The sequence below is a fragment of the Vulpes vulpes genome, chromosome 9, assembly GCF_048418805.1.
Source record: "Vulpes vulpes isolate BD-2025 chromosome 9, VulVul3, whole genome shotgun sequence".
In the NCBI taxonomy this organism is placed as follows: Eukaryota; Metazoa; Chordata; class Mammalia; order Carnivora; family Canidae; genus Vulpes; species Vulpes vulpes.
Genome location: NC_132788.1, coordinates 16,501,574 through 16,520,273, shown reverse-complemented (window position 1 = coordinate 16,520,273; position 18,700 = coordinate 16,501,574). Strand labels below are relative to the sequence as shown.

The 18,700-nt window shown below is 54.2% G+C and overlaps 1 protein-coding gene across 19 annotated transcripts in view; it reads right to left on the bottom strand.

Annotated features, from left to right (window-relative positions):
- Positions 1-92: 92 nt before the first annotated feature.
- The window catches only part of DMTN (dematin actin binding protein), a 28,442-nt gene continuing 9,834 nt past the window's right edge, over positions 93-18,700 (bottom strand). For 4 of the 19 annotated variants that reach the window (XR_011994152.1, XR_011994151.1, XR_011994149.1 and 1 more), the window contains exons 2-14: positions 11,165-11,366; positions 10,312-10,467; positions 9,342-9,386; positions 8,913-9,012; positions 8,466-8,522; positions 8,078-8,230; positions 7,272-7,396; positions 6,561-6,666; positions 2,513-2,577; positions 2,289-2,344; positions 1,865-1,930; positions 1,500-1,580; positions 93-1,332 (exon numbers count right to left, since the gene is read on the bottom strand). Coding sequence is in view for 11 of the 19 variants with exons in the window: in XM_072719441.1 (XP_072575542.1) it covers positions 1,219-1,332; positions 1,500-1,580; positions 1,865-1,930; positions 2,108-2,115; positions 2,296-2,344; positions 2,513-2,577; positions 6,561-6,666; positions 7,272-7,396; positions 8,078-8,230; positions 8,466-8,522; positions 8,913-9,012; positions 9,342-9,386; positions 10,312-10,467; positions 10,880-10,954; positions 11,165-11,182 (1,218 nt within the window). In the remaining 8 variants the exon portion in view is untranslated. Of the gene's footprint in view, positions 1,333-1,499; positions 1,581-1,864; positions 1,931-2,060; positions 2,345-2,512; positions 2,578-6,560; positions 6,667-7,271; positions 7,397-8,077; positions 8,231-8,465; positions 8,523-8,912; positions 9,013-9,341; positions 9,387-10,311; positions 10,468-10,879; positions 10,955-11,164; positions 11,367-18,700 lie in introns of those variants that run through there. The other 15 variants (XM_072719436.1, XM_072719437.1, XM_072719434.1 and 12 more) reach the window with 7 other exon arrangements.

The following is an 18,700-nucleotide window of genomic DNA, read 5'->3' as shown; positions in this document are numbered from 1 at the left end:
GGTCCCCATTTGAACCCTCACCCCCAAGGCTTCCCTCAGCCTGGCATTGCCTCTCCCAAGTGCTCCCAGGTGTTCCAGAAAGAACAAATAGATTTGGGGACCCAATGCAACCTTTTAATTCCAAGCAGAGTCCCCCTCCCACAGCATTATCACACACACACACACACACAGTGGAAAGGGGTACCAGGGCCTGAGCAGGAACAAAAGCCAGACCCCGGCAAAAATATATATATAATTATATACACATATGTATCTGTAGAGAAGAGAAGCTGGGAGTGTGATTAAGGGAGGGCAGAGAGTTAGGAGAGAAAGCAGCTTGGGGGTGCCCCAATAAATTACATTCTTTAGACAGCATGGTGGGGATGCATGGAAATGGGCAGGACCTGGTGGCCAGGACACAGCCTGGCCTCTTGATCCCATCCAAAGAGAGCCTGAAGGCCTGGGTTCTGCACAGGACCTGGGTGCTTGGAGTCTAGCTGACTTGCCTGGAGGCTGACGGTGGGCCAGGGTTCTGCAACATCTCCACTCTAAGCCATGGCTTCTAGGGAAGCCACAGGGCTGGAGCAAGAGGCTTTGAAGCTTAGGGGTCACCAGGAGAGGAGAGGGTGAGCTGGAGGGCAGGGTGGCTTCATTGTTAGAGGCTGAGCTCAAGCCTGTTCCTGCTAAGAGTCAGAGAAGCCAGAGACCCAGGTGCAGGGGAAGCTGTCCTAGGTGAGGTGAGGAGGCGTGCTTGGGTGCACAGAGTCCTGGGGCTCTCCCTGCCCTCCTGGCTGCTCCCCACTCTCCCCCTCCCCCCGCAGGCCTGAGGGTTGTACCCACCCATGGGTCCAGACTGCCAACATGCCTGACCACTAAGTGCTGCTTTCCTTTCTCCTCACTCTCTTGTGGGGACCTTCCCGTGGGGGTGGGATGGGGGGAGAGGATGCAAACGTTGACTCTGTGTGTGCTGGGCTCCAGACTGGGTCTGCCCTGTGCAGTGAGGACCAAGGAAGAGGGAAGGAGGCCCCTGGCTTTTTATGGGGAAGCAAGTTCACGTCCCACACCCCAGCACTGCAGAGGTCCTGGCTCCCCCTCACCTGGGGAATGGAGACAACCCTACCTCCATCCCCCCCCCACCACCCTGCGCCCCTAAGAGACGATGCTTTGGGGTCTAGTGACCCCAGCTCTAGAGCCCCGAAGCAGCAGGGGAGAGCATCAGTCACGGAGCAGGAAGGATGGTCAGAAGAGAGAAGCCTTTTTCTTGAGTTCATTCCGCTTCCACAGGGCCAGCTTGCCAAACTCTTCAGGGGACATGGAGAATACCCTTGAGAAGTCCTCGGCTGACAGGTGTCTCTGGAAAGGGGACACCCAGAGGCAGCTTAAAGACAGGGGCTGGGGCGAGGCTGGGCCAATGACTAAGGGAGCGCTCACACAGAGGCCCCAGGTCTCCCCCACCAGGCCCACCAGGGAGGCTGCCCCTTTGGAAGCCCCTAGGCCCACCCCACACTTCCTCTGCATACCTCAAGCCTCATCCGATCCACACCTGGAGGCAACTTGGTTCTCCCCTTATTGGTCACCACCAGCATTTCGTAGGGATAGATCTGGGGGGGGCGGGGGGGGCAAAGAGGGGGCAACCTCAGGCTCATAGAGTTTCTTGTCAGTGTAACCCCCTCAATTCCCTGGGCCCCTGATCAGCCTGTAAGGGCCATTGGGGCTCATGCTGTTTTTGCCAACCACTGCCCCCAACTTCCCTGCTGCCCCTCCCGTCAGTGACCCCTTGGTGCATTTGCTTCCCTGGCTTCTCCCCACAGGCTGGCTGACCCACCCCCACTGTAGATGGTTCTGTCCCCTGCCCACCACCCCTGACTCTGCCCCTGCCCCTCACCTTCTGCTCCAGCACACAGGGCAGGGAGTTCCCCCGGTCCATCCTCCCCCTCTGGCCCTCTCCGTTCTGGGGAGACCAAAGCCGCAGTGAGCCAGAGTGGGGCAGGGAGACCTCCCCAGCCTTACCCTGGGCTTCTCTTGTCCTTGCCAGGCAACTCTGTAGCCCCACCACCCCCAACACCCCTGTCACCCATCCACGGCTTGCTTCTGCTGCTCCATGTGTTCCCCTCCAGAAGGCACTCACCTGCAGGCCTATAGGAGAGAAGAATTATTGTCCAGAGGCGGCTCTAAGGGCAGCAGGCCTCCAAACCTGCCGGCTCAGCCTCCCAACCTCAAGCCACAGCCCTGCCCGCAGCACAGACACGGGCTGCCATGGGGCCTGCTCAGGCCCCTTGCCCAGCTCGCCTGGCATTGGGTCGCCCTGCCTCTCACCTGGACTTCCGGTCTCACTCCCAGAGGGGCTGAATTCTGTGGACTGTAGCTAGAAAGGACACGAAGGGATCAGAAGGAAGGTGGAAAAGTCTGCACTGTTTCCCTTCACTTTAAAGGTCTCTTGCTCCCCCGGATGCCCAAGCAGCTCAGCCCCTCTGAGGTGCCCCAAGGGCACACTCTTCCCTCCCAGTCTGTGATCTCTGGTCAGGGACCTTACCCGGCTCAGAGTGGTCCTGCCATAGGCGGGGAGAGAAGACGACTTGGATGTTCCTGCTTGCAAGGCTGGAAGAGAGCAGGAGGCCCTGTTCAGTGCCTTTGGTCTGACATTCATTCCTGAGAGGGCTGCCTCCCTGGCCTCCCCTGCCAGAGGTAAGGCGGTGAAGCATGGACCTGGGGGGCTCGAGGGGTGGGGGTGCCTACTGGCTCCCAGCTCCTGCCCATTACCTTCAGCAAGCGGCACTGTGCTGAGGCTCTGAGCCATCGCTCTAACCAAATACACATCTGGATGAGATGCCTGAGTGTTAAAATGGATAGTCAGCCAATAACGGCCAGACGATGAGGCTCACCATCATAAAATGACACTATGGGCTACAAAAATATGTCTGAAATTTAGTCAAAATTACTGAATCGTTACAATATTATTATTAGTAATGCTAGTAATCAAATTTCCAACATTTGCTATTTATTACAATGCAGAAATGATAATGTTCTCTGCACCATCAGCTGCTAGACTGTACCAGCAGCCAGTAGACGTCACACTTGTGGAGAGAGCATGTGACTCTTGATCTCGGGGTCCTGAGTTCAAACTCCGCATTGCATGTGAAGCTTACTTAAAATTATATATATAGACTTCACATTTGCAAGACCAGATGTCACCTTCAACTTACACATTTCATATCACTTAACTTTCTTGCACCACAGATTGTAACTCAAGAAAATTGGTTTTAAGTTAACAGGTTTTCCTAAAAAGAACTTTGTAACTAAGATTCTTAGTTTGGCCAAATCTCAAAACTCTTTCATGTCCAAATACTAGAAATCGTTGGCATTCTACGGTGATCATTTGGATAACTATTTTTTTTTAAAGTGTATGTAAAGGCAGCCTGGGTGGCTCAGCGGTTTAGCACCGCCTTCAGCCCAGGGCCGGATCCTGGAGACCCGGGATCAAGTCCCACATCGGGCTCCCTGCATGGAGCCTTCTTCTCCTTCTGCCTGTGTCTCTGCCTCTCTCTCTTCCTCTCTGTGTGTCTGTCATGAATAAATAAATAAAATCTTAAAAAAAAAAAAAAGTGTATGTAAGTAATCTGTACAACCAACATGGGGCTCGAACTCATGACCCCAGGATCAAGAGTCACACGCTCCTCCGACTGAGCCCGCCAGATGTCCTGATAAATGTTTTTATTTGAAGATTTTAGCCTTGATAGATTCAAAACTAAAGGATATACAGATCTGTCTTCTTAAAACACTCTTTTAGAATCTGTGGCTTGGAAGTTAAGTGAGCATGAAATGTATTTTGAGGAACTTGTTTTTTCTTAATATTTTTAAAAATACTTTTTAATTTTGTGCAGGAAATTATCTGTTTCTACAATGATCATTCATTATTGAAGCATTTCACTTTATAAGTATACATTTATATTTCAAGTAGCTGATAGAATTTTAACCAACAAAGCACATAGGAAGATTTTCACTTCAAATTATTTTTAGAATGCTTATTTATGTTTGAAAGTCACCATTTCAATGTTACCATGAAGTTGGAATGACACTCCTGTTCATAATTCTGAAATTGTTGAAGGTGCTTGGGTGGCTCGGTAGGTTAAGTGTCCAATGGGATTTCGACTCAGGTCATGATCCCAGGGTCCTGAGATCAGGCTCCACATCGGACTCCTGGCTCAGCATGGAGTCTGCTTGGGATTCTCTCTCTCACTCTGCCCCGCCCCCTGCTCATACATGTGCTCACTGTCTCTCTCAAATAAGTAAATAAGAAATCTTAGGAAAAAGTTCTGAAATTGTTGAGGTTGATTAGCTATGACCATAACCTATGCAATCATGTGATCACTGGTCACATATAAGATCAGGGATGCCAAAAATGATGATGACATAGACATTTGGCCATTCGACTTTGCAAGGCCAAAATGGAAGTTAAAAAGCTAATTTTGACTAAATAGCAAAATCTGGTGCAACATGAAGATTGAATCCAACTCTCAGGGCATCTCTCCATCTGCTTCTTTCTTCAAACCTTCACTATTCTACATTTTCTAAAAAGGTCCTATTGTAACTCTTCCCACTCATCCTGAAATATCATCCTGGGGACTTTCAGTGACCTGTGCATGTCCATGCACATATGACCCTTACCGCTCCTTGAATCCCACATCTCAGTGGCCTTCACCTCCACCCCCCACAAGGCAGCCCCTTCAAATGGCCACCCCCTGGTCTTGTCTACATCTGCAATACCTTGATGCCTGAAGCCCGGGAATCGCACTTTGCAGCTACCACGTCATACCCTTCCTTATTTGTAACTTCTCAACCTCACTCCCAGCATGTCTGTTCATCAGTGTCATGGGGACCCCCGGGGTCTTGATCTCCAACCCCCCACCCCCACCCCTGACCTTCGACCCACAGTTAGGTATATCACTACTTTCACCACCACTCAGCAGCTCCCCTGGCCTCTCATCCCTCAGCACCTGCCTTACAAAACTCTAGCCCTGAATCAGCCAGCTCTCTCTTGCCTGCAGTCCATGGGGATAAAGCCCACACTGCTAGATTATCCTCACTACAGATGAATGCCTTGCACTGGTTCCCCTTCCCTGCAAATGGGTAGTCTAAAGCTTCCCCAACCCACCCAGCCTCACCCTGCTTCCACTCAGCAGACAGCCTCAACTTCTCCTGTGACCTGCTCCCAGACCCAGGTCCCCAGCCCACAGAGAAAGAGGCCTTTGGGGCCTGACGCCTGCCTCCCACATCCTGGATCTTGCTGAGGGGAGCACTCCAGGGCACAGCTCCAGGGCTCAGCCTTCACATTTTCTCTTCCCTCTCTTCTCTGCATGATCCCATTTTTTCTCAAGGTCTTGCTACTATATACAAGCTGAAAACTCAACTCATCCTGCAAGCTTCCAACTGAGCAAGACCTGGCTCCCACCTACCGGTGCCTCAAGCCCAGGATGTCCCAAACCAGTCCCTTCATCCTTCCCCCAAACCCAAGCCAATCCCCGCCCAGCACCCAAGCCAAGATCCCAACTCGGCTCTCCCTCCCTTCCCATGTCCAATCAGCAACTCAGTCCAGTTGACTCCATCTTCTATATATTTCTGAAGCTCACCTCCCTTCTCTGGATCTATGTGTAGTTTTAGCCCTTACCTAGACCTCTGGAAAATGTGGTGGAGTGTCTCAGAAGATGGCCTGCATGTTATCTCCGGGCCTGTGTGCCTTTGAGTCATGGTTTCCCTTGAGTCTAGGCTGCCCGCTAAGCTGCTCTGTCCAACAGGACGTAGGAGGAGTGATGCTGTGTGGCTCCTGATGCTAGGCTTTTAGACGCCTCATACTTTCAGCTGGGGTTCTCAGATCTCCCTCCCTCTGCTCCAGCCTTGATGTTCTAGGGAAGTCCAGGCTAGACTCCCATGATTAGAGGCATAATACCTAGAGCCCAGGCCACCTTATCTCTCTGGCTAATCCCTGCCACCCTGGGGCACACTCTGGGTTCCTGCAGGCCCTGTAAGCTGGCCAGAATGTTTCCTGTTCCTTGCCTTTGCTCCAGCACTGTCCCCAGTGTCCTAAATGCCCATCTCCACCCCCCTCCCCCCGCCACTCACTTTGTCTTTCTCTTCAAGACCTAGTGACCCACACATATCACTACCCCTGGCCCTCTGGCCCCAGGCCCTGTCACAGTTTCCTCGAAGCACTCACTGTGTGCCTCTCATGTCACCACAACATTGCCCCACTGCACTGACCCCAATTTCCATGTCAATTTCCCCGTGGACTGGAAGCTACTGACGGACAGTATATTTTTGGACTCTATAATCTCCTGTGTCACCATATATTAGACACTCAATAAACATCTGGTAAATTAAACATAATTTGCTAGTTCTGCTGTAGCTAATCCTATCTTTTATCATCTAGTCTTATTCCATGACTGGTATCCTTGCCCTAAGGAGAGCATGAGTGCCTTGAGCCAGCACAGGATCCTCTGTCCCTTGTACCACAGGAGCACAGTGCCAGCCACACGATAGACAGACAGATTCTGCAGGTGATTCGGGGCCCCATCCATGTCACTCACAGGTATGAAAGGGTGTCCGGTCAGGCAGAGAGCGGGTTTTCCTCCGGATAGGCAGTGACTTTTCCATCTCTTCTTTCAAGATCATCTTTCCCAAGTTGGAAGTAACCTGGGGAAGGAGAAAGGAAGATGCGCCCAAGACTTCTATACTCACTTCTCATCTCCATTGGAGCTGAGTATCCGCAGGCAGGACTGGGGACAGGTTTCCCAAGGGGCTGGGGTTGTGCCCCGGAGCCTGTGGGGCCTGTCATTTTGGTCTAAGGCACTGCCGTTCGGGGTCTGGCCACCCTCGAGAGCAAGGAGGCAGTGCTGCTTGGTATTTAACTGTATCTGAGTGGCCTCTGCATCCCAGGTTACTCACCCAGAGCACAAGCCCAGGCCACTGTCACTGGCCTTCCTATGACTCCTGACACCCTCTCTGCTGCCCTGGATGACAGCAGCCTGCTCTCTCCCTGCTCCTCTTCCCATGAATTTAGCCTTCCTGAATCCTGGCACTGGGTTGAGGGAGGGGGACTTTTCTTTCCTTTAACCCTAAGTTAACTGGTGTTCCCCCCAAGTAGCATGAAGTCCTGGTGTCCCTTCAGTAGCAGCAACCTGGTGTCCCGGGAAGAAGGGGGAATCCCTCATGTTTCTACTAGGAGGTTCTTTAGGACAGAAGAGTTAGAGCCCAAGGCCTTTGGTCCCCAAGAAGACGTGGGCGAAGCGAGATGCTACCTTACTGAGTTCCTCTCGTTGACGCTCCCTGAGAGCCTTCATCTCGTCCCCGGAGTCATCATCTTCTTCCTCTTCCTCTTCCTCTGCCCCCCTCCGAGAGGCCTTCCGTTTCCTCCATTCTGTCTCTGGGGAACACAGACAAAAGCAAGCTCATCAATCAGCCATTCACGTGCCAAGTATTTATCAGGTGCTGCCTTGTGCACCTTCCAGAGAATGCGACAAGACATCTCGTGCAAAATAAAAGTACCATTCTCTAGCCTTATGGTAAAGCTGAATTGGCGACACTCAGTCACACAACTTAAAGTCACTGGGGGGTGCCTGGGTGGCTCAGTGGTTGAGCATCTGCCTTTGGCCCAGGACATGATCCAGGAGTCTCCGGATCGAGTCCCACATTGGGCTTCCTGCATGGAGCCTGCTTCTCCATCTGCCTGTGTCTCTCATGAATAAATAAATATTAAAAAAAAAAATAAAAAAAAAAGTCACTGGGGACCAGGACCTTGCCTCATTCCTCCTTCTCTCTTCCAGAGCTCCTATTACAGAGCCTGGGATGCAGGTGTTTAAGATATGTCTACTGAGTGGCCAAATAAGTAAATGGAAAGCTAGTGAAAGACTAACAAGCAGGGCCACATAACCAAGACTAGAGGAATGCAGGGAATAACGGTGAGCCAGGAGGTCATGAAGGGAGCCAGGAGGTCATGAAGTATGTAGGGTGGCAGTGGGGAGAGAGAAGGTGGGTTCATGAGTTTCGACAGGGCTGTGAGGCGGTGCCCTGGGCCTCCCCTGCCCCCTCCAGCATAGTCTCCTACCCACGACCGCCAGCGACGGAGGGCACGGCCAATAGTCAGTTTCGATCTTGGCTGGCTGGTTGGGGTCAGGTGGCTGGGCGGCAGGAAACTTGGAGGACTCGATGATGAGGTCCTCAATGAGGTGCTTGCTCTGGGGGCTGCCTCCCGTGGACTCTGCAGGTGGAGGTCAGGGTCAGCCCACATCCTGAGCCAGGCCAACTTAGCCCACCCCAGCCCCCAGCTCTCTCTCCTGTCCCCTGCTCACACCTGGGACACTGTGGGTGTACAAACAGTGCACACAAGAAAGGGCATACGGGGCAGAGGTTATCTGCTGCTATGAACAGCTGTTCTCCCGTGGCCTCCCAGCCCGCAGCGTGAAGGGGCCCAGGTCACAGAGGGGAGCCCTCACCTCTCTGCTTGTAGATAGGTGGCTTCTTGTAGATGTTGGAATCTGGGCGGGTGGTCTCTGTGGACAGGGAGCAAGAGCAGATGAGGAGATGCTGATGGTGGGGGAGGCCGGGTCAGTGAAGAGAAGGGCACAAACGAGATGGTATGGGGAATTCATGGGCTCCCGCCGAGAGCCGAGACCTGAGACAGAACCTGAGTGCCTGGAACTGTCCCTCAGGGGTTTTGGACTTTTCCACACTTTTCTGGTTGGGTGGGAGGAAAGGCTCAAGAGGTCTCATCATCTTGGGAGGAGTAGGGTGGTTTGCCTGGGGTCTGGGCATCAGGGGTGCAGCCATTCTGTGCTGAGCATATACCTCAGAGAATGGGGGACTGAGAAGCAGCAGCTTGGGTCCCTGTTAGAAAAAGAGGTCCTGGGGAAAGTGTGCAGCCACACTGCCAGAAAACCTACCAGGATGGTGGAAATGGGGTAGGCTGGTCCGGGGGGTCCCAGTGGTTCTTGGGGCTGAAGCCTGAGAGATGGTTCCAGGGGACCGGCTCTCCGCCCACACCTGCAGAGCAGACGTGTTGTTGACTGGAGCTCCCAGGTCCCCCACCCTACCCTCTCCAACCCATGGAGACACTGCTTCACCTCACACCACCATCTCTGTCCTCCCACCCTAGCATCCCACAAGCCCCCAACCCCAGGGCAGAGGAAGGGTCTCCAAGGACTCAACTTGCTGATGGTGTATGACCCGGGGAGACAGGGTTAAATGAGGTCCTGGGTCAGACAGACAGATGCACCCAGAGCTGGTCGGCGACGGGATCAGGTCATCCCGTGGGCTGTGCATATGTGTGGGGGCGGGGAGCCGGGCAAGTGTCAGGTGTGGGGCAGACTCACCTCTGGGGATGGTGGGGGGGATGTGGATTTGGGTGACAGTGAGCGCTGCGGATGGAGAGGAGGCTGGTCAGAGCCACGAGGGTAGGGGTAAATCCTCATCCCTAGATCCCCGGAGGGGCCACTTCACCCCCCACCACCACCCAACTCTGCACCCTGGCCCGGCCAATTTCTGAGCCACGTCTTCTATGTCAGTCCTTGCCAGTTCCCAGCACTGGCCCTCCATCCATCTCCCTCTTAGTGCTCTCCTGGGCAGAGTCCTGTCTTTCTTGGGATGCACGAAGAAGCCACGGATCTTGCAGCAGTGTGTCTGTGCTCTGGGGGCCAACCGAAGGTGGCTCTGGCCTGTCCACAGAGCCTAGAGCCCAGGGGAAGGACCAGGAGCCACAAGTATCCAGGATGGAATCTGGGCTCCCTGCAGAGTAGTAAGTCTCCCCACAGCCCGCCTCCAGCTCAAGGCTCAGCCATGACACTAGCCCTTTCTGGAACATGGTTTACAGAGTAGCTGCCATGTGTTATCTCCGGCACTCAAGTACTGGTGAGGGAGGTAGGGGGCGGATGTATCACCTCTATTGTACAGGAGGGGAAACAAACCACGCCTTCTCACAGGTCAGTCAGCTGGGACTTCAGAATCCCAGTGCAGTGTTCCCGAAGGCTTTTGGCAAATTTGCACTTTTTGTCCACTGCCAGCCTTCTCCTCCACGACCCTCCACCCCCTGCTCTGTGAGGCTGCCAATCAACCCGGCCTCCCGGCTTCTCAGCATGGAGCTCCCCTCCGGCCTCCAGCCCGTCCCTGCCTGCCCTCCACGAACACTGGGTTGACCATTGGTTGATTTCTGCCCACGGTTCCCTTTCCTGTTTTGGAGTCTGGCTGCCAGGAAAGGAAGCAGGAGAGGGATTTTGCCTCCTTCCCTGTGTGGCTGGGGGAGCCCTTCCCCCAAGTTCCATCCAAGAGGAGCCTCCCACCCCTCACCTCCCGGCTTCTGGGCAGCTCCACGTGTTCCAGGAGAGAATAGGTAAAGTGGGGCTCATAGATCATGAGGTCAGGCCGCTCGATGTCCAGGATGGCCTTGTCCTTGGGGATGGCAGCCAAGTCCTTGTAGCCCAGCACCTGGTTGTCCATCTTGGCCTGGGGGGAAATGGTAGGAATGGAACAGATGTGCCGAAGGCCTCACCTAGAATCCTGGCCTTACCAGCTAGACTTGCAATTTATCAGGAAGAAAAGGGACAGCCATTTGAGCCATCAGCTCGTATGAGTTAGTAGTGTGTATTTTTTTTTTTTTTTTATTTTAAGGGTTTAGAGAGTCACCTTAAAAGATGATAGTCCTTCACCTAACACTTCGGGTACAATGAGGCAGGACCAGACCAGTAGAAGGTGGCGGTGGGGAACCTTCTCTGGGTTTCTGGGTTGTCTCTGCCCACCAGCCCCGGCAGGACGGTCGGTCGCTGTCGTCGGGGAGGCTCTGGGTGAAGTGCCCAGCGGGTCCCGACCCCACCCGCTGGTCCCAGCCTGAGGGTGCTGGTGGCCGAGAGGTACTCACCACGATGCTGGAGGGAGAGCCGGGAACACTGGAGCCTCGGGAGGAGCTGACGCTCCCAGGGGAGGTAAGTGGTTGCTGGGGAGAGTGAAAGGCGGGCGGTGGGGATGAGCGTGCGTGCCAGGGCCGGGCGAGGCTCTCCACCGGGCGGGGGGCCTGGCGGAGGGAGGGGGCGGGGGCGGGGGCTGCCCTAGGCCTCCGGGCCCCGGGGTGCGGCGCTGCGGGCGGCCGGCAGGTGGCACCGTCGACGCCCGCCCCCCCGCCCCCCCGCGGCCCGGCCCCGCGCACCTTCTGCAGCCGGTCCATGCAGCAGGGAGCTGGCCGGTCGGTCGCCGCGGAGCCCCGTGCGCTCGGGGAGACGACGCGGCGTCAGGCTCTGGCCGGCTCCTGGGCGCGGCGCGCTCGGGGCCCCGAGAGCAGAGAGTGCGTCCCCCCGGGCTGTGGCGTCCTCATGCCTCAGCGACTGTCCGCGCGTGGAGCGGGGGCGGGCCTGGGGGGGCGGGCGCGGGGGCGGGTGAGGGACCGGCAGGGGCCCGGCCTCGGCGCGGGGAAACGCTCGGGCCGCGCTCGGGCCGCACTCGGGCCGGAGCCATTGTTCTCCGGCTGGAAAGGAAATGCCCGCAGGGGTCCGGCTGCCCGGGCGGCCTCCGCGCTCCGGCCCGGGGACACCTGCCCGCCCCGCGTCTCACTCCCTGGCCCGGCCCCTGGCCCACTCCCCGAGCAATCAGCTGCCCGTGGCGCCCCCTCTGCCCCGCAGCCCAGGCGGGGTTAACAGAGGCACCTGCTCACCCTGCGAGGTGGACAGACCGGGAGGGCAGGATGGAGCCAAACTGCCTTGGCGTGGCGCGGTCAGGTCATGGGGGGGGGGGGGGGGGGCGAGGCCTCAGGGAGGAGGGAGGGGAGGCTGGAGGGAGCCCACATTCCCTGGGTCCCTGCCCCTGTCCTCTGCCCTGGGTTCCTTGGCAGGGAAGAAGGGAGGAGAGGTTGGAGGGAGCCCCCAACCCCCGCGTCCCTGTCCCTGTCCCCATCCCACAGTCTGTCTCACTTGACAGAGCCCCCCTTGGGGCCCAGGCCACACCCCAGCTGTAGGCAGGCTTCTCAGGATGCCTGTGCTGACGCTGCCCTCCAAACTGCTGCTTCGCTGCAAGGCAGCACCCCTGAGGTTCAGCAGGAAGGCGTCCCAGCCCGCACTGCTCTCCATTCCTAGACAGTTGGGTCTTGTCTGCTGCAGTAGATTATGAGTTCCCTGGGGCCACAGCCCATGCCTTGGTGTCTTCACCTTCAGCCTTCATTAATTCCCTTAGCACTCCTCCCATCCCCCCACCCCCTAGTCCTGGACGCGTAACAACCATTCAGTGAATGCCTGGCCGAGCTTCCAGCAATGGTGGCAGTGAGGCTAGCTTTCCATCTGCTGGCAATAAGCCTCCTAGAGTGAAGAGAGCTGATGGCTACAGCAGGGACGGGCAAGAGGCAGCCTAATGTAGTGGTTAAAAGCACGAGCTCTGGACCAGAGTACCTGGGGATGAGTACTGACTCTGCTACAGCAGCTGTGTGACTTTGGGCAAGTTACTTACTCTCTCTGTGCCTCATGTTTCTCATCTGTAAAAATGGAAGATAGTACTAGTGTCCATGTCATGGGGCAGCTCTGAGTATTAAATAAGTTATAACATGTCAAGTGCTTAAAACACTATAAATTCTAGGGGATCCCTGGGTGGCTCAGCGGTTTAGTGCCTGCCTTTGGCCTGGGTGCGATCCTGGAGTCCTGGGATCGGGTCCCACGTCAGGCTCCCGGCATGGAGCCTGCTTCTCCCTCCTCCTGTGTCTCTGCCTCTCTCTCTCTCTCTCTCTCTTTCTCATAAATAAATAAATAAATCTTAAAAAAAAAAGATTAAAAAAAATAAAAAAATAAACTCTATTTAAAAAAAAACACTATAGGGATCCCTGGGTGGCGCAGCGGTTTAGCGCCTGTCTTTGGCCCAGGGTGCGATCCTGGAGACCCGGGATCGAATCCCACGTCGGGCTCCCGGTGCATGGAGCCTGCTTCTCCCTCTGCCTGTGTCTCTGCCTCTCTCTCTCTCTCTCTCTCTCTCTGTGACTATCATAAATAAATAAAAAATTAAAAAAAAAACACTATAAATTCTATGTAGAGTATTAGCTATTATTATTTCTATTTCCCCAAGGACTAATCAATTTAGATGTCTATTCCATAGCCATTCTTAACCACAGGGGGTAATGAAAGACTGAGGTCACTAGTGCTCCCAATCTTATCACCTATTACTTTGTATCAGGCCATTCTTTGGCTCCACCACCAAAACCACCTGCTGGCCCCACGAGCAGCCCTCATTTCCACCTTCTGCTTTTGCACATGCCCTTCCACTATTCTCTGTCCACTTCCTTGTCTCCCAGATGCCACTTGTCCTTCAGGGTCGATCCCAGCCTTCCTCTCCTGGGAGGCCTCTCTTACTATTCTAGTCCTTCTGATAACCCTTCTCTGAATTCCAGCAGGACTGAAAAAGAGGCCCATACAACAGACCTTGATTATAGGTTGCCTAACGCAGGAACATGTTTTTTCACTAACCAGAATGAGTGCTAACTTCTGGAGGGCAAAATAACAAAGCAATTACCATCATTTTTGGAATGCTCAAGCTAGGTACTTTGATAAGCACTTATTTTTAATATTTTATTTTTAAGTAATTTCTATACCCAATGTGAGGCTCGAACCTACAACCCCAATATGGAGAGTCACATGCTCCACCAATTGAGGCAGCCAGGCGCCTCTAATAAGCACTTTAAAAGGATGATTTGTTTCATCCCCTCCGACATCCCTATAAGGTAGACCCATTTTACAGATGAGAAGACAGAGGCTCAAAGAGGTTAAAAAGTTGTCCAGAGTCATGAAGCTGAAAATGTGTCTTCAGCACCGGCATGGTTCAAAGTGCCTAGCTAGTACCGTGTCAGGTGCATTGTGGGGATAGAGTAAAACCTGCTACATTTCTCAAGTCTTTTTAGAATTCTAGAGTCAAGGCTTCTCCAAGACAAGCTCCTGGGTCACACTAGGTATTTGGTGCCCGCGGAAAGACTCCATTCCAGACCTTTATCCTTCTCGGCCTTCTTAGCTCTCACTTTGTAATACTTTTATAACTAGGTGTCTGAGGATCAGAATCAACTCTAATACATATTCAAAGAGCTGTTAGCTCTCTTTCACTCCTCTCTGATCTTTACTGTATTGACAGCCATTGTCAAACTAGCTATATACTTGGCTTAGCCTTAGAGCCAAACACTCATTCATTCATGTATCTACCCATCTATCCATCCGTCCATCCTTCCATCCATCCCTTCCTCCTTCCCTCCCTCTATCCATCCACGCATCCACTCATTCCTCCACTTGTACATCCTTCCATCCATTCATCTACTCATCCATCTGCCTATCCACTTATCCATCCATCCATCCATCCATCCATCCATCCATCCATCCACTAACCATCTACCCCCCAGTCATATATTGCTTTACCCATCCATTCATCAAATACTTCCTGACCTTTCTGCAATAACCACAGACAACACTCTGTGACAAGTCTTATGGGGAACAGAAAGACGAGTCAAGGGATCCAAGCTGCCCAGGCAGAAATGAGGCATGTATATAGATAACTCCCATGCAAAACAGAAAATTACATATGCCAGATAAGATAATAGAAGGAGCCATGAGAGGTCATAGGATGAGGGATCACTCAAGCTGGGGTGTTGAGAAGGGAAAATAAAGAAGATTCCTTAGAGGAGGTATTTGAGGTAGGCCTTGAATGCCCAGTTTGAGTTTATGCAAAAACTAAAGAATCGATTATTGACAGAGAAGACAAAATGAACAAAGTAACGGGCCTGAGGTGGAGGGGCAGCACTGGGTCTATCTAGGGAACAGCAAGTATGGCTACACTAAGGGCTCATGGGGTTGAAATATGTTTGGGCAAGAAGTTGGGAGTCAGATTATGGAGGCCTCCAATCCAGACCAGAGGATTTAGATTGTACTTTATGGACAACAGGGCAATAGAATGCTTAGAAACTTTTTTCAAACAAAGAAGTGACAGATCCAAGCAGTACTTTGGGACGATGAATGTGGCTGCAGCCTGGGAGAGGGGGCTGGACAGGTAGGGGCAGCATGGACAGAGGCCAGCCTGGAAGCTACAGTAGGAGTCCCAGCAAGAGCTCGTGAGGGCCTTGACTTGTGTGTGCAGCCCAAGAGGGAGAGGAAGCAAATGGGAGAGACCCTAGAGGCAGAATGTGCAAAACAGACATGATCCGAAAGCCCCCCAGGGCAGCGGTAAGGTGGCTGGCTCAGAGACGGAGGAAGGGGAAGCAGTGAGTTCACTTTTTGCCAGCGTGAGGTGGAGGTGGGTACAGTTGATGAGCAGGTGGGAATGTCCGGGAGGGACAGGAGGTTGAGCCCGGGGCAGGCTGGAAAGAGAGACTTGGGAGCCATTTGACTAGAGGTGGTAGTCTGCACATGAGGTTGCCAAGGCAGAAAGAAGTTCAAAAACCAGAATCCTAGGAAACACCTAGGGGACTAGAAGAAATATCATCCCAGATGGCATGAAAGGGACCAGGAAAAGGAGATGGCCAGCTCCTTGGGGGCAGGGAGTGAATCTAGTGGAGGCGATTGCATTATGGAGAGACATGGTGGGAGCAAGGGGATAAGGAAAGGTCATGAAGCCAAGAGTCTGTGGCCAGAGGAGAGAGGCACTGGAGGGAGTGATGGCTCTCTGTTTTGGTGGCCTCCAAGCACACTTCTAGAGGAAAAGTGAGGCCTTCTTGTCAGGGAAGGCCTAGCTAGGCCACAGGCAGGGGAGTGTGGGGGGTCGGAGAGCGACTTTGGAGGAGGCCAGATTGGCTGAAGGTGTTTCAGGAAAGGGGAGACTTGAAGATGCTTGTAGGCAGTGGGGAGGAAGTGGGGTCCCAGCAGCAGGAAGGGGTGCAGCCCAGGCTCAAGAGGAGGGCGGGCTCTGGAAGGAAAACTCAGGGCTTCCTTGGAAGGACAGGAAAGGAAAAGTTGGTATCCACAACACAGGGCCCTGTGGCCTGGGCCAGTCCCCAATGGGAGGCCCTTATTTTCCCAGGAAAAATGATAGCGGAGGCCATATGCAGATCTGACAGGTCAGTGGGACAGAGGCTGAAGAGGGTAGAAAAAGTTTGGTGGGGAGGCGGATGGCTGAGCCACCAGGGAGAACAGAGTTTCCTTGTGTCCTGGAGCCTCAGGGTGAGCCTGGCGGTGGCCCTGGCACCCTCCCCTTGAACACCAGTGTGTGTGTGTTGGGGGTACTGGGTGGGGCAATGACTGTGTATCAGAGGGGTCACTGCCCAGTCAAGGAGGGAGGGGAAGGGTCCAGGACTGGCCAAGTCACAGCGATGCGTGATCATGCTCTGCACCCACACACACACAAACACTGCCTTCGGGCATCGCCACTCAGAAATGTGATTTGAAATAATGATGTCTCTGCTCTGTTCCCCGGACCCTTCCTATCCAGAGCTGCCTGCAGCCCCAGACCCATCCCCGGTGCTGGCTCACCCCCGCCCTCCCAGCCTCAGGAACTCCTCTATCATGTCCCCTGAGCCACACTCCTCCAGGGCCTGCTGGCCAGTGCCCAGTGCTGTAGGTAGGACACATGCTGACAAACTGACTTCTTACCCTTTTGGGGCACTGCATTTTAATTCAGGGCTTGCCTTAAGAAGTGAAGGTCTTGGCAGCCCAGGTGGCTCAGCGGTCTAGCGCCTTCAGCCCAGGTGAACTCCTGATCCTGGAGTCCCAGTCAGGCCTCCTGCATGGAGCCCGCTTCTCCCTCTGACTGTGTCTCTGCATATCTCTCTCTCTCTCTCTCTGTCTCTCATAAATGAATGAATGAATGAATGAATGAATGAATGAATGAATAAATAAATAAATAAATAAATAAATAAATAAATAAAATCTTTTTGGGCAGCCTGGGTGGCTCAGTGGTTTAGCGCCACCTTCGGTCCAGGGCATGATCCTGGAGACCCGAGATCGAGTCCCACATGGGGCTCACTACGTGGAGCCTGCTTCTCCCTCTGCCTGTGTCTCTGACTCTCTCTGTGTCTCAATAAATAATAAATGAAATCTTTAAAAAAAGAAAAAAGAAGTGAAGGTCTTACTGGTGAAATTTTAAGGAAAAGTGTTTTGAGATAGAGTCTCGAGAGACTCTAGAGAGAAAGAGAGATAGAGAGATAGAGAGAAAGAGAGAGAGAGAAGAGAGAGAGAGAGAGATGGAAGGAAGGAGAGAGGGAGGGAGGGAAGGAGGGTTTTCTTGGCTTCTCTCAAATCACATCATGCAGGCAAGTGCTTACTCCACCCTCGAGTGGCCCCCTCCCTCAAAGCTAATTTCCTCTTGAGTCAACACCCCCTGTCCCCCTCCTCCTCCATGCTGGCCCTCTCCCCCCTCTGGACACACCCTGTGTCACACACGTACAATGCACTGTCTCCATCCCAGCAGCCTCCGGGTGACAGAGACCAAGAGGGCAGGCTGCAGCAGGAAGGGAGGCCGGGATGGAAGGAAAGGGAAAGAAAAGCAGCAGAGGCGGCCAGCCCAGGTGGTGGGGAGGACCTCCCAGCTGCTCACTCCCATCCTCACTCCTCCAGCCCCGCCCCACCCTCCCCCTTATCTGAGCCTCCAGCCCAGCCCCGCCTCACACTGCCTGCCTGGCATCTGCGTCTCTGCAGCTCCTAGACCCTCTGGGCTCTGGGTTGGGGGTGATAAGACCCGAGCACCCATCCCAGCCGGCTTCTGCCCCAGGTAGGACTAACCTGGCTGTGGCTCCCTGGACTGGTAGAAATGAAGGCTCAACAGGCAGAACCACGGCTGGAGGCCTCCAGTCCCAAGCCAAGCACCGCGGGCCATGTGCCCGTTACTGTCCCAGGGACTTCCATACGTCCCCTCTACCCTTCACACGGGCCAGTGCCCTCCCCATTCAGGGACTGGGAACCGTGGCTGAGAGCGTGACTTGCCAAAGGCCACCCAAACACAAGTCAAGCTGGAATCCTTGCCCAGGCCTGTGACGGGTCAAAGCCAATGAACATGCTTCTCAGTAGGTCCCCGAAGGTCCCACTTCAGTCTGAACAAAGGTCCCACTTCAGGTCCCCACTTCAGTGTTGAGAATGACCTGATCTGGTGGGGCCACCCAGATTTCCTGCTCACTGGCCTGGCCTGTGCACAGGGAGCAGGGGGGCTGGGGGTGGGGGGGCTTTGTGCAGCCGGGCAGGGTGCTGCACACAGGAAGCCAGTTATGAAATGAGGCGTGCGGACTGTCCAAGTGGGCCGAGGGCAGGGCGGGCAGGAGCTTGGCCCTCTCTGTTTTCTCTAGTTTCAGCCACAGTGTGGCCGCCTGCCTTGCTCCCTCCCTGTTCCTTGTCCACTCTTTCTGCGTGCCATTCCCCGTTTCTTCTTTCTTCATCTTTCCTCCCTGGGCTCTGTTTCCCTTTCACACTGTCCTGCTCCCGGCCCCACCCCTACAGTTACTGTGGCAACAATTCAATGCCAGAAATAAAGGCAGGATCCAGCTAGGTCACCAGTTCCCAAAACAGCATCCCATCCCAGGGTGGAGTGGGGAAGGGGGGTGCAGGGGCAGACCAGGAGCAGCAGGGAAGACCTGAGGGTGTGTGTGTGTGTGTGTGTGTGTGTGTGTGTGTATAGGCGGCACCCATGCTTGCCCCTAGGGACATGAAAGAGCAGGAGAGGGCTCCCAGCTCTGGGCCAGGGTTCGTGGGGCATCCCTGAAGCCTGTGTCCTCTCTCCCCAGCTCTCCTTTCTCCTTTTCCCCACCCCCATT